At 32.7% G+C, this 16,299-nt stretch overlaps 1 protein-coding gene across 6 annotated transcripts in view; it reads right to left on the bottom strand.

Moving 5' to 3' along the window:
- Positions 1 to 451: 451 nt before the first annotated feature.
- LOC109854452 (bromodomain-containing protein 3-like) overlaps positions 452 to 16,299 on the bottom strand; it is a 30,117-nt gene continuing 14,269 nt past the window's right edge. For 5 of the 6 annotated variants that reach the window (XM_020427542.1, XM_020427546.1, XM_020427544.1 and 2 more), the window contains 8 exons: positions 11,744 to 11,823; positions 11,338 to 11,452; positions 10,611 to 10,988; positions 9,801 to 10,427; positions 9,150 to 9,277; positions 8,860 to 9,012; positions 8,410 to 8,721; positions 452 to 7,890 (listed from right to left, as the gene is read on the bottom strand). In XM_020427542.1, coding sequence (XP_020283131.1) covers positions 7,825 to 7,890; positions 8,410 to 8,721; positions 8,860 to 9,012; positions 9,150 to 9,277; positions 9,801 to 10,427; positions 10,611 to 10,988; positions 11,338 to 11,452; positions 11,744 to 11,823 — 1,859 coding nt within the window. In that variant the 3' untranslated portion in view covers positions 452 to 7,824. The remainder of the gene's footprint in view (positions 7,891 to 8,409; positions 8,722 to 8,859; positions 9,013 to 9,149; positions 9,278 to 9,800; positions 10,428 to 10,610; positions 10,989 to 11,337; positions 11,453 to 11,743; positions 11,824 to 16,299) is intronic. The other variant, XM_020427547.1, reaches the window with a different exon arrangement.

The following is a 16,299-nucleotide window of genomic DNA, read 5'->3' as shown; positions in this document are numbered from 1 at the left end:
CACTTCGCAACTTAAGAAAAAACATCGTCAAATACGAAATCACGTGACAGTGCTTCTTTAGATACATATACATATATCATCGACTAATGAGTGACTTTCTATACAGGTCTCTTATATTCGCAGCATTATGTGTGTGTTCCGCACTCTCCGTTTATTTATATATATATATATTTATATATTTATATATGTATATATAATTTTTTTTATATATAACATGCAAAATTATAAACTAGGGAAGATAATTCTTTTTGCATATACAATGAGTAATCTGCATCAGCTTTTTTTTGTATTCACATTTTTCCCATAATTAGTTAGTTATTCAAATACCTTATAATAAAAAAAACGTTTATTAATTTCTCGTGATTAATAACAATACAGATAATATATAATGTAGACTTGATGTTGTTAAGTAAATAATTTTATAACGTATACATATGTATATATATGTATATACCATTTAAAAATTGTGATTAATATTATACACGTACACGTACTTCGTTATAAAAAACCTAAATCCAAAAATGTAACTCTTATAATATGATGGTTATTCCCTTAAATATTTTGCAAGATATTTAAGTATTTTGTAAGGGGTTAATTAAAAATCTTGGAAGAGAAAGAAAAATTATTAGTAACTGTGTGGAATTGGAATAAGATGAAAATATCTCTGTGTGTATGTGCACGCATACACACATACATATGTGTATACACACACATATGTGTATAAAAAGAACATATATATATATACACATGTATATATACATATAATATTGGAAAAATTGAAACTCACTCAGCAATTGCCAAATTTTTTTTTAATTGACTTTTATTTATAAAAAAGTAGACTTAACATAAATTACGAAAATAATTTTCTTCGCATATTCTATAACGAAAAAAAGAAGAAATCAGAAATGAGGGAGGACGCGATAACACTCAATAAACAACACTGTACCGTTTATACATCACCTCTTTCGTTCTCTCACTTACTTAACAACATCAAACATAACTTTATTTTTGCTTTATTTGTTTTCTTCTCTGGCATTACTATTATTAGTATTATTATTATTTTATGTACAATCAGCGTAAACATTCTTGAACATGTTAGTCGTAGATAAGTTTTAAATTTCATGTGCTTTTTCGAAGATGATGTGCGCGCGCGCGTGTGTGTATATGTGTTCGGGAGAACTTATATAAAAAATTAGCTTTTGATACACACAACAGTGTTTTGGTGTTACTTAAGAAGTATATATATGATGTCCGTTTACATCCTATATATAACTTACGCTGAGATCTAGTTTACGCCTACCAAGTTCTCCTTAACAATTAAAAGACCTCCTTCTTAAAGACCTTATCACATACAGTTGTTTTATTACTAAGGCTTATTATTATATTTATACATGTGAATAATATCTATGTATATATATATATATATTTATATATTTATATAAGATCTTAGATTTTACACCTTAGACCTAACGCGTTATCAATGATTTCTTATATTTACAATTACAAACTACATGTTTTTTTATACAACCATAGCACGTTATCCCTTGTTTAATCGAACATGGTCTCTCTAGCACTACTCGCTCACATATGTATATTCGCATTTTTTTGCTTTCCTTGTTTTTACGTTGAAAATGTATGCACTCAATTTGCGTTGGTACAAGATCGTTCGTGATAATCTTCGATTTTAGTTAACTTCGACTTTCATTATGTGTTTCTCCACACATTACCTCATTGGTCATCTAAAAATACATGCTATAAACTACACTGAATCGAAATTTCAAAGAAATATAAATCTTATTTTCTTATAGTTATTTTTTTTAAACGCTTTTTTCATTCCGAATTTTCGATACACAATATACACCAAGAGGACATACGATAAATTCGATAATCTATAAAGAAAGGAAATAAATAGTCCCAAATTGTTTTCTAGCCTTTCTTAAACTCCTAATATAGCCGCGTCCTTATACTCCTAATGTATCTTTCCTCATACTCTTTATATATATTCTCTCTCTCACTTTGACGCTAATTAAATAAACAACGTAAATGTGAATTTGATTTTTTGTAAGCCAACAATCCCTATGTATCCCACGGTGCATAACAGAATAGAACAATGAATAAGTTCGTATCCTTCTGTTTCAAGTACCGTTCAATTTACATTTCTATTAAATCGCATTTGCTGTTTATTTATATCCGGCTTTTTAGCGTCACTCGTGACACATTCACTTTTTTTTCCCGCATTATCCTCCCCCATTTTAAATTAAATACGTAAAACAGAAAGTTTTTCTAACTAAAAACCTATTCACAGTTGCATTGTGAATCAAAATATAATTCATGTGGCAGAAGCACTTATATAGCATGACCGAAAAATATATATATATATATTATAAATATGGACTGGAAATAAAAGCAAATCTGCGTCCGGAGAAAGTTAGACAGAGAAACATGCAAAAACAGGTCAAACGTTGGTTTATGGACAAGAAGAAGATGCCCGAGAACCAACAGGAAAACTGTTACGAAAAAATACCAGTATCATTACTGTTTTGTACTTCTCTTTTTCTGGAAAACACTCAAAAAAGTACGTCTTCAAAAAGAGAAAAAACATCAGTATCAGTACTTTTTTGTACTTCTTTCTGTTTTAGAACACTCAATAAAGTACATCTTCAGAAAGAGAAAAATACTAGTATCAGTATTGTTTCATACTTCTCTCTTTTTTGGAACACTCAAACGAATACGCGTCTTTAGAAAGAAAAAAACATCAGTATCAGTACTTTTTTGTACCTCTCTGTTTTGGAACACTCGAAAGAATACATCTTCAGAAAACAAATACTAATATCAGTACTGTTTCGTACTTCTCTCTTTTTTGAAACACTCAAACGAATACGTCTTCAGAGAGAAAAAACATCAGTATCAGTACTTCTTGTACTTCTCTCTGTTTTGGAACACTCGAAAGAGTGCATCTTCAGAAAAAGAAAAAAATACTAGTATCAGTACTGTTTCGTACTTCTCTCTTTTTTAAAACACTCAAACGAATACGTCTTCAGAAAGAAAAAACATCAGTATCAGTACTTTTTTTGTACTTCTCTGTTTTGAAACACTCAAAAAAGTACATCTTCAGAAAAAGAAAACTACTAGTACCAGTACTGTTTTGTATTTCTCCTTTTTGTGGAACATCCAAAATGGTACATCTACAGAAAAAAAAAAGACTAGTATAAATACTTTGTCACATTTCTCTTTTTTTCGGAACACTCGAAGGAATATATCTCCAGAAAAAGAAAAAATACCTATATCAGTATTTTTTCGTACTTTTCTCTTTTTTGGAACATCCGAGAGTATGTCTTCAGAAAGACAAAAAACGTCAGTGTCAAAATCTTTTCATACTTCTCCTTTTTTGGAACATCTGAAAGAGTACACCTTCAGAAAAAGAAAAGAATACTAGCATAAATACTTTGTCGCACTTCCGTCTTTTTAGGAACACTCGAAAGAGTACATCTTCAGAAAGAAAATTTCCACACACACAGACATGCAGATAAAAAAAGAAAGCAGGAAAGAAGAAAGAACACATGTTCTCCATCTTCCTCTAGATACTGATTTTGATACAGAAACTATCAGATATTAGCCAGCCCATATTTATAAGACTTACAAATTACAACTAATGTCCAAACTATTTGTACACACTTCCGTTTTTTAGTCTGCCAGAAATTTAAATTATTCTTCTAATATTTCACTATATCGTAACATTTGCGAAAACAAATGATTAAGTTATATCCGAATCAAAGTACAAAACAACGATTTCGCATGAGAGTAGAACACAAGAAACATGTACACAACTTACTCACTTTTTACATACTGCTGTACAGTCAGCCACTCCAAATTGATCTATAGAACATTAAATGTATACATCAACAATAACAATATCGAAATGACTAAATCATTTTTACACTCTAAACCGCGGCAAACGTTTACGTTTTCGCACCGTGCGAATCTACCGTAAGAATAAGACAATAATCTTAATTTTGATTAAGGTAAAAACCCTCACAAAGTCGCTCTTGCGCTCGAAGATGCATAAAAAGAAAAAAGATCGTATAAAATATTCTACTATTGCTAAAATTAGTCGACGATCAATGAGGCCAAGATCGCCACTTGATATGAAAGCACACACGACATTCATTGTACGAAGAAAACCTTTCCGTTCAGAGAACTGTTTCCATGATATTATTTCTCTTATCACTGACATAATTGCGAAAGTAGGATTACGGCGTGAACATTCGAAAGTGTTGTGTGTGTTGGGAGTTACCCTGCTAAGCTATAACGACTTCGTATTTAAAAACCTGATTTTCAACAGAGTTTTGAGGAACTTACAATTGTCTAAAAGATTCTATAAAATGATTGAGATTTTTTTCATCTCGTTCAACTGCTAACCCGGCCAATAATTTATCAAACCGAATGTAAATAAAAGTAATCGATGTCATTACATGTTCTGGATCCGCGAAAACGTATCGTTTGTGATGCACAATTTATACCAAACAAGTTGAAAAATAATGATTGCTTATCGTCGAATGTAGAACACTATATTTGACAATTACAAACTTAACGCAAGTTACTTTTATTTACATTCTACTATATACACTCCTTCACACTGTGTATGTGTGAATTCTTTCAAACAACAATAATTACATTATCTATAAACCGAGTAGTCAAAAAAACTTGGAGGTCTTCTCACCAATTTCTCTTCGCTCTCTAGAAAAGTATCACGCGGGAATATACACGACAAATAACTGTACATACACACTTACATACACGAGTTCGTAGACTCTTGTATAAAAAAAAAAAAAAATAAAAAAAAAATAAAATAAAATTTTTATTTAAACAAATAATTTACTATTAATAGTGTGATTTTATCTACTTATTAGCTTACGTTCGACATGCTGTTAATTGCAAGTCCTCGAACATATGAATACTTTTCAGAAATCAAGTTTGTTGTGCTTGAAAAAAAGCAAGAGCTGCGTACAATAGAAAATTTTGCATCGATCATTTACAAGCTTTTTGTACTTTTTTTTCAGCAATCGTGAAGTTTTCCAGTTAAACCTTACTTAATTTGACGCATCGTACGAGCTGAATATTTCTAATGGTTTAGCATGTAATTTATGTTCACTCGCGCTCACGATACATCAAAAACATCAATGACACCTCAAGACTTCTGGATATTCGCACAGTCATAATCGATCTATGTCAGAAACGAGATAAATATTGATTTTCGCCCAAATTATATAGAAAAAAAAAAAGTTGAAACAAAGAGAAAGAACGAAAACAATAGAGTATTTCCAAGAGTGTTAACACACTTTCAATCGATAAAATATACCGAATGTTAATTTAGTTTAGCAACAAATATCTACAGTCGAAATACAGATCACACAGTGTGACCGCATGCCAAAAACTTACTATTCATTCGTGAATAAAAACCGAACAAGTTCACCTGTAAAGAAATGACGAAACGAGTGTCGCAAACGAAGAGAAAGAGAGAGAAAAAAAGAGACTAAAAAAAATTAAATTGGATCTCGGGTCAGTATATCGTGAGTATATCGTGAGGTAAAATTTGTTGCACCGATAGAGTATGTAACTGAAGTAAAACAAAATTAAGATAAAAGATTACGTGCTAACAACTACGAACAACTAGAAATGCCAGATATTCGCAAGATATAACAAATTGAATTGACTTGAATAAAAAAATACAAATAACTTATGATTGATGCAACTTTCTATGATATACGGGATCCTTTTTCCTTCAGAATAAGAAACTTAATTTGTTATAAAGTATTTATATGTGTTCAAGAAATTATGACCATCGGCATCGGTAATACGCCAAACGTCACTGATAAGTTTATAAAAATAACCAATAATAAATTATTTAAATACGATTTTAAGTTGTTTTCAAGAGAGCCTACGAACTTGCGTAGAGTTTGTATTTGTCAAATGCAGTATCTTACATTCGTCGAGTTACTAATCATTAAGTTACTATCATTGTGGCATTATTTTACAACTTGTTCGGTGTAAACTGTTCAACACAAATAATACGTTTTCGTGGATCCAGCACATATAGTCACATCTATTAATTTTTTTTTTTCACATTCGTTTTGATAAATTATCATTGGCCGAGTTAGCAATTGAACGAGATGAAAAAATCTTATTCATTTTACAGAATCTTTTAGATGGCTGTAAGTTCCTCAAAACTCTCTATTGAAAATCAGATTTTTAAATATGAAGTCGTTATAAGTTAACAAGCGCGTGTTCTAATTTGTTTTTACAAATGTGCTTTCGTTGTCAAACCGAAATGAAATAGTTCCACAATATTTCACGAGTATACTTCTTCGATTGAAAGTGAATTTGTACGGAAAAAAACTCTTTCAAAATGTAAGACGAGCGCAAAACAGACGTCTATTTTCTCGTTTCTAACAACACCGCCAAGATGAGTGAGCAAGTATTTAGATTTAAAATTATTCGAACATATTTTTTTTTCGAAATTTTTTGCTTATTTTTTTCCTTCGTTTACATACTCTATCGATCCAATAAATACAAATTTTGTCTAATCTCATGACATACTGACCCAGAATTCAATTTAATACTTCCTAATTTCTTCTATTTTCTCTCTCTTTCTCCTCATTTGCGACACTCGTTCCGTCATTCCTTTACAAGATAAACCTAAGGTATACCAAGAGTAGGTATACAGTCTAATCTGATAGTTGGTAGGATCAAACTTACTCTTCAACTCTAGAATTACCCTTATCATTAATCATAATAATTGACAACATTGTTCTAAAATGAGACATTCTAATCCGCTCATTCCGACACGCGATGATTCTCACATCAACCGAGATATCGTACGGTTAAGTATAATATTCGGATTGATCAGTAGTTTCAGGTAATCGACCCCAAGCCGGATAGTCGTTATTTTAAATTTCTCGAATTGTGTCGAAAATGTATTATACATTAGTTTTTTTTGTTTAAACGTATTATTCAAGCCCCTAGCGCCCCTAGTCCTAGAGGTATTGTTCACGATTACAAATAGTTTTCACTTTATATGAATGTAAAGAAAAAAATTTTACGAGAAAATCATTACTACCTACCATGTGTTATGTATATGTATGTATATATATATATATCAGCAAGAACGCTGTTCTAATCCTACCAACATAGTTCATTATCCTACTTATACATATCAATGACTCAATGTGGAAAAATATAAAACTTAACTAAATATACACAGACACACATTTATGTCCCAATGGACACTTTCTTCACGTATATGCGCGATCCATTACACGTAGCCTTTTCATACACAGCGCACTTCACTTATTTTATAAGGTTTCCGTTTTCGTTTACACATTTACATAAAGTACAAACTTATGAAAACCGGAAAAATTTAACACAATAGTCAGTGTGTTTAGCATTTTCGAAGTATATCATAAGTATCATTTTGTAACTAATTTACATGGTCACACTTAGGTGTCCGTCGATTCAGAGACAATGCAGTAATTTGTCACAGATTATTTTTTTTATATTAACTTGTTCGAGACGAGTCCTCGGACGAGCAGTGTTGAGTCTCTGTTAAAATCCAAACGCGTTATTTCTGGATCAATGTTTCAAGACGAGCACATGATGCCATCGTCGTTGTCTCACTTTGTTTTGCAGTTAACATTGTTATTCTTTCGGTAAGAATATATATATACGTTAGTAAAAAATTTTTACAATACCGATCAACGTCAAAAATGTACGTCCACCACTCTTACTATGTTTCAGCGAGTTTACTATAAAGAAGATATAGTAACATTATAAGGACTCTTCAAATGCAGCCATTAAATCGCTTTGCATGTTCATGTCAATCTGTCCAGCCATCTGCAAAGATAAATATAACCATTCTTTACGAATCTGGTCTTTGCTAGAAGCTTTGAAAAGAATATCAATTCCTTCAGATGCTCGCGTACGAAAATAACTATAAAAGTGGTCGAATTTACTGTAAATTATTGCAAGTTACAAGTTATCAGAAAACGGAATTATTATGATTAGTAATTATCGTTGACATTAAGTGATAAATATTAATATGTTTACGTAGTGCATTAAACAAAATTGTTTAAGCTTGTTTTAATCGTCGCACGAGTCCTTGATTTTATTCACTAATACAGTCGAACCTCGATAACTCGAATCTCAAGGGAAGAACTAAAATCTTTGAGTTGTGGAGATTTTGACTTATCGAAGTGTCCTTTTTTCCTTTCCGCGGAGCGGAAGGAAGTGAACAAAATTTTCGTCTTATAGAGGTTCGAGTTATCAAGGTTTGATTGTACTTTCAACGCCGTGAAAATTGTTTTCTTTCGATATAAGAATCAACAAAAAGAAAGAATAGAAATAAATACGTACCGCTTCTCTTCGTCGACGCTCTTGTTCTCGTAGCCTCTGGCGCTCTCTTTCTGCCGCAGACTTGTCCTGAGTAGACGAATGACTAGGACTACTACTATCCGTATCGGCGATGGCTTTCACTTCTTCCGTTCGTGATGACGCGGTCATACCGCTGCTGCATCCTGGCTGATCTCCAACGTTTTTTCTGACCTTGTCCAAAGCGTCTTCCTCCTCACGTTCTCTTCTTCTCTCGTTTTCTTGCCGCAACCTTTCTCGCTCCGCTTGTTCCTTTTGCTGTCTACGCATTTCTTGTTGCTCCATAAGAGCTCTTTGCTGTATTACGGATATTAAAAATTGGAAACGTATAACAATAAGTTAAATTTTTATAAAATAACGCAGGAAGAAAAGCTCATGTGTGATCAGTGTAAAATCTGCTTAGAAACTACAAAGAAAAGTAATATGACAACTAACCCTGTCCTGCTTTTCTTTAGCTTGCTTCTTAAACGCCTGGAATGAATCTCGTGCCGCGCTTTTCATACTACTACCAGCAGCCACCGATTGCGGACTCGATGCTTGTGCAAGGGAAGACCAGGATGACGCGTTCTTTACATTCTGCTCAACAGTCTGTACAGCCAAACACGTGTAATTCGATTAAATTGTTTCATCGAGATAACATGGAAATAATACATAGAAAAGTGACATGAAAATAATACATAAAAAAAACGTAAATTGACACAGACCGTTTTAGAGCGCTGAAATACCTTATTCTTAAAGGCTGATGCAAAGTTTGAAGCAGGATTCTTCGAATCGGGTGGAGTCATCTTCTTTTCAGGCATTATTTGTGTACCGGCATGGTTGCCCATTGACGGCATGCCTAGAGTGTTCATTTCTGTAAAAGAAAAGCTCAAGCTAAAGAAGAGAAACATAATATCGTACATTTGGTTAATATTGTATGTGATAGTATTAAAATAAAAAAGCAAATAAAGCAACATTATTACAAGAAGCAAAAACAAATGTCACAATTTTAAAACGTTTTAATCGAAGAGAGTTAAGATATTAATATATATAACAAGTTTAGAATATGAAGTGTTATTTTACACGTGCAAACACGAAAAATGAAAAAAATATTACATAAAATTAACATGTAAAAAATTGTCCAATCAAATTTTCTTACATCTCAGTTATGCAATATGTTTCTATATTTAATTAGTTGTTAGTAGCTGCCACTGTTTTTCCAACACCCAAAATTTAAAGTTACTCCTCGAATATACGTGACAATTAAAAAACAAAGTTATGATATGATAAAGTTGAAATATGATGTTTAAAGCTGAATAAGAGCAAGTATTTGTACTGTCTAAATAAAAAGTTTAAAAAACCATAAATAAAAGCATGCAAAACTTTTATGCACAAACCATCTATAGGTTTTTGTGTCAGTTGAGCTTGAGATATCGGCAACGGCTTCTCTTCCTTCTTCACAGGAATCTGTGAAATTTGCATTGGCATGGACACAATAGGGAGAGGATCGAATATCGAACTCATGCCTCCCATATTCATACCCATGTTCAAACCCGGAATACCGTTGTTATTCAGCATATTGGGCGGCGAGTTTCCGCGCTTCGTGTTCGGGAAACCGTTAGAGTGTTGTTGCGACATCGTGACGTTATGGGAATTCTGCTGTATGTTGGTCAACGACGCAGTGGTGTTGATCATGTTCTCTAATTGATTGTGCATGCTCATGTGCGCCGCTATTCCTTGCGACAGATTTATATTCAAATTCGCCATATTGATATTGCCCATGTTAAGATTGGAAGGCATATTCGTCGGCATCATGTTCATGGATTTTACGTCCGTCAACAGATTCATATTGGTGTTATTATTTGTATTGTTTGTTGTATGAGTCGTTTGGATAAACGAAGGCTGGTCCTTCTTGATCGCGAGCGATTGATCCAAGGAAGGCTGCGTTTGAATGAATGACGAAGGCTGATCCTTCTTTATTGCAATCGTTTGATCCAAGGAAGATTGCGTAGTAGGAACCGAAGCTATGAAATACATATTCAATTATTAATCTTCTTCTTTAATATGCGACTTAAAAGAAAGTTTTAAGATATATTTGTAAACAACGCTACTATATATGTGCTTGTATCGTCACTGCGTCATCTGTGTCATGTGTGTGTACGTGGATATACATGATGTGTAAGTATATAATCGACCCTAATAACTACCTAGAGTATTATATGGTTGTAAAAGATCAGATTGTTGATTTATATTTGTCCCGTCTGTGGGTACAGGTGTATTTGCGTTCGGAAAGGAACTAATAGACGTTGGTGGCTGCTGAGATGGTTGAGATACAGCCGGTGAAGCTGTCATAGAATTTGTGTTTGTAGGTGTTACACTAGGTGGTGGAGTCGGAACAGAAACCGACGGAGTCGGCGGATTAGATGTTGTCGGCGGAGGTGGAGTTGGTTTTTTTACAGGAGCGGCCGTAGCCAAGGCCGTGGGTCGCGACGGCTGTGCCGGCATGGACGCATGACTCGCGACAGGCATGCCTTGTCCAGCTGTAATTGCAGCTACTGCCACAGGTTGCTGGGTATTATTGCCTCCTAAAAGAAGGTTTACTATTACCTCCCAAGGATATTAACAATACGTATAATTGCGATTTATACGTTGTTAGAAGCTGAGAGATACATTTACGAAGTATCTATAACTTGAGATAACGAGTTTTTTTGCGAATTGTTCCAAAAGATGGAAAAATAATGAATAAAATTTGGAAAAGAAAGCGAAGGAACATATCCTGAAATAATAAAAAAGTTTGTCCAACAAGTAAAAACCGAAAAAAACTTCAAAAAAAATATTTTCGATATTATACTGAATCCAAAAGAGAATTCCCTAAGCACGAACGAAATATTGGTATCATTAATATACAATACTTAACAATTTTATTTAAAATACCTTGATCTGAAGGAATATTCGGTTGAGTTTGGGGCGGCTTTGTAATTGGTCCCGCAGAATTTGACGGTGGCTGATTATTCATTAAAAGAGCTCCAGTATGATTTAATGTAGATACCTAGTAAAATTACACATTACAAAACACAATAATCATTATATATAACAAAACATAACATACAATAACATACAATAACACATAATAACATATAATAATATCTATAACATATATATACATATATACTTATATATATATTATAATATTATAATATATTATATTACCCAGAGGAATTCAATATTATAATAGTAAAATTGCACGTTTATTTAGGAAATGTCAATAATTTCTCTCACGATGTCTTTCGTGAGAAAAAATACATCACTTCCTTGTGATTTTTCTGATTTGTTATCTTACCGAAGCTGTGGTCGTAGTTGTAGTTCCTGTACTTGGTGGTGCCTTCTTTTTCTTTCGCGGTGGACGATTCGAAGAATTCCCTGAAAATTCGTAATGTGCATCTATATGTGAACAAGGTGCAAATGAGAGCACCACTTTTGAAACTTCACGAAAAGAAAGTCGTTGAAGAACTAGTGAAATGCAGTGTGCAGAGGATACCATCGGTCATTAAGTACGAAGTATATATATATATATATAAACGATACGTCACAAACGAAAATTAAACAACTCCGAGAGCGTATTTTCTAATAGATTTTTATTCATATGCTTATATTATAATTGTATCACTGTGTACAACAATGTTAATTTAAATATCTCAATTGTATGTTCTTTTTTTTTGTGGACTTTCATCTTATGATTCCCTTTTTTTTATTATTAAAAAATTTTTCATGCGCAGAACAATTTTTTTCTCCTCATTCTACATAAAGTTACTTGTATTCAATTCATTTATGAATGTTGCGTGTGCATATATATATATACATATATATGTATACACATTATATATAAATACATACATACATACATATCGCACGCGCGTCCACGCATACATCCACACACGTGTGTATCGCGACGTTTTTTTGTCACACATACATATTCACCCATTTTTCTATATATATATGTATGCAAGAGCACGCGACTGTCTCCCCTTTTACTGTATCTCGATAATTCATGATTTAATATTATAATAATAGTAATAACAATCGTGATCGGTGGCGCGACGAAAATGACAATTATAAAACGTTTGTTGACTACAAAAAAACTCATCAAACTGCCGTCGTCTTTTGTTTCACCTTTCATATAAGCCTAATTTCTAATATTATTCTTAATAGAGAAGTGTTAGACTAACGTGTAAATTAAAAGGTCACATAAACGGGTACAATAGTTCGGGTTCAACTTAAAAATGAATGATACAAGAGTGACACACTCTTACAAACTGTTTTTTTTTATTTTTTTATTTTTTTAATGTTAAAGTCGTAGTTAGCGCAACATTGAGATCGGTGGCAAGACACTCCTGCTCGATGTGTGTTGCTCTTCAGTGTATTACAATGTAAACAATGTGTGTGACGCAACTAATCAATGATACATATCTCGACACCTGCATTGTTACAAGACGTCATTTACTTTTCGACCGTTGCGATCGCGAATTGCGAAATCGCAGTGTTGAAATTTATCGATGGAATGTGACTACACCGACTACTACCTCGCTAAAACTCATTTCAACGGAACTTGAATGAAAGCAACGAACCAACGAGAAGGAGTACCAGCGTGTGTCTTAATTTATATTATATAGTTAACTGGACCACCCATGTGTATTTATGAGCCAACCGCGACTCTGAACGCTCTTCTTGAAGAATCAGTGTCTTACTTCGTTTATTAGCTTTTTTTTTTTTTTTTTTAATGTATGCACTTAGAAAAGTCTCGCGCGTGTATGCGTTTATCCGCAATTGTTTTTCTTCCGTAAATATAACTTATAGCTAATTTATTAATATTTTATGATATATTAGTTTTTACTATGTACAAAACACGTACGCTCGTGTTTACCGTTGCTATTAAACTTCGAGAGAGATACGCAGAAAATAGACGGAGAGAGAACATTTACATACGACTTGTCGGAGAGAGAAAGACAATCAACGACGTTAAATAGAAAAAGAAAAAAAACTGTATCTCTCTTATTTTATTCGTTTTTAACACAACACTTCGGGTTTCCCTTCGGATCTGCTTTCGCGTAGAAAGATTCTAGCAGGAAGAGAGAGAGTGACGTTCCACAGTCCAAGAAAACAAAAAACAAAAAACAAAAAAAAAAAAAAAAAAATTAAACGATGCGAACAAACTTTAAACGCGTGCGTTGCATACAAGAATAAATGCTACAAAAATTTTGGAAGGCAATATGAATATCATTTTATAAAATGCCCTATACCTCGCGTTACAAGCTAATGGTGATTGTTTATCTTAAATAGATGCGGTCGTAGTATTCTATCTAATTCAGCACACGCGCGACTGCCGAAATTTGTTCTCCCATTAATAAATCTAGCTAATTATTCAAACATTTTCTCTAGTTTCACTTTCAAGTGTTCTGGAAAACATAAAAACGATAATATTAATCTTGCCCGACGTCTCTCTCGTATCTATATTTTGTAAATGCTTACAATCTTTTTTTTTTGTTTTTCATTATCAATAATTTTCTTAAATATCGACGAACACTTTCCGACCAAATTGGCTTATTTGTATCGAGTTAACGTTAGCAATTAATTGTTTCTACCTTTTATCGTCTCTTCTTGTGATTTCTTTTCTTTTTGTCGGGACAGTAAGTACGATGCTGAGTGTGTACGACTTCATGATACTATTTAATTGTACTCGAGTGCAAATTCACTTAATGATCGTTAATCATGAGACGTGTTTGATTACGAGATGTGTTTTCTCAACACCTCACAGCGTCATCATCGGTTACGTCCACAATAAATTCACATAGATATGTATATATATATACATGCGTTTGTGTGTGTATATATATATACATACATATATCTTGTCTATGTATAATAACTAAATTTACATATTTTTTTTTAACAAAAAAGAAACTTATTATGGAGCAAACATTTACACACATAGAGAAATATATATAAAAACAAAAATATTATTAAAATTAAATCTTGTGTATGAGTTTAAACTTGTATAAAAGATTTTCTAAAAATGGTTGAATAGGACGGGTTAAAAATATATTTATATTTATATATATTTGTATGTATATGTATATATATAATTACTTCCTCGAGAGAATTATGACAATATTTGTTATTTGCAAAAACTCGTAATATTTACAAACGCATGTAAAGTTATATTGCGACAGAAGAAATAAGATGTATGCTTGACAACGAATAACTACTATTTTTCTCTCGTATTATATTATTTTACGGCATGTAAAACCACACCAATTTTCACAATTTTTAATTGTTATATATAATGATATATTAATTTCAATAGAAAGAAGACGGTTTATATCTCTTTCCTTTGCGATTGTTTGAGCGATGAAAGATCTGACAATGGTTACCGATGAAGAACTAGTGGTAAATAGGGATGAAAACGACGATTAGCAAAGCTTAGCGGAGTGCAAACAATGTGTTTGGAGGCTAGGGCGCCTTGTGTATACGCATGTATATATACATATATTGCAAAACTTCTCTTTCTCTTTTCTCTTCCTCCCTTCTTATTTCTCTTCCTTTATTTACTTACTGTTTTCTCCACTTGCGACCCAATTTCAAATTCCCTTTCTGTTGTTTTTTTCTCTTACCTCTCTTATATCTTATATTCTTCTCTTTCAACACATTAATATAAACTTCATATATATATATATATATAAACATTTTTATATATATACATATATGTTTATTGCTGTTACAGAAAAAGAAAAATAAATGTGGAATCTGTTCAACTATCAGTTAGAACTCAGATGCAAGTTTGCTCCGCACTTATTGACTTCGCGGATTCACGTTCATCATCATTATTCGGATCTATAAACTCGGAATAAGGAAGATTTGTATTCGTTCTTGCTCGTCTCGCACACAACAGGCAACGTAACAAGTATGTATCAAGTTATCGAAAATTTTTTGACTTGCAAGACGAATCAATTTAGTAATAATTGACCTCATATAAAGGAAGCACATCTTTGGCTGTAATAAGCTACGAGATTGTAAAAATAATAACCTGAGATATAGACACTACGATAAAGTTTCTCTTCGTGTTAAGGAAAAGTCTTATTCAACATTATTTCTACGGAGACCGAGCTCGGCAGAAAACGTAACTCTCTTACTGGGGGTACAGGCTTATTAGTTATTACATTTAAAAAACGCGCACACTTGTGAATATATCGTGTGGCCCTAAAGTGCACTAATTTGTAAATCCAGCCACCATTAACACATTGTCTGCATCCTTATGTGTATCACTGTGATTATTGCCTAATTTTTATCTCTCTCTCCCTCTCTTTCTCTCTCTCTCTCTCTCTCTCTCTCTTTCTCTCTCTCTCTCTCTCTCAAAGAGAGAGAGTATTGATCAGTACTATCATATGTATATATATATATATATAAACTTGCATAGTTCAAAACGTCTGGAAATAAACATTCAGGCGCAATTCTCACGTCAATCGGAGTCATGTAGTTTTGCGTATTGTGGATATATGTATATTCATTTCTTAGTTTAGAGATGCCTGTTAATAATAATTTGTACTTGATTCTGAGAAATGAAACAACATGAAAGTGAATCAATGTGAGAAAAAACAAACTCAATGATTCGGAAGCAAAGTGATATAAAGAATTGCTCTGCGTACAGATTAATGTAAATAAATAAGATTGTAAGAGTTAATATATTGCATGTAAGTAATATCGTTCAGGTTACGTGGAACGATATAAATTATCGATAAAGCAATATATGTGTGTGTATCTGTATGTGTGTATTATGTGTGTGTTATGTACAACTTATATCCAAAGTATTAATATTTCACACTACAGTTACGGCAAATATTT

The sequence above is a fragment of the Pseudomyrmex gracilis genome, unplaced genomic scaffold, assembly GCF_002006095.1.
Source record: "Pseudomyrmex gracilis isolate BER0280 unplaced genomic scaffold, ASM200609v1 scaffold_66, whole genome shotgun sequence".
NCBI lineage: Eukaryota > Metazoa > Arthropoda > Insecta > Hymenoptera > Formicidae > Pseudomyrmex > Pseudomyrmex gracilis.
This window is presented reverse-complemented; position numbering and strand designations above follow the sequence as displayed.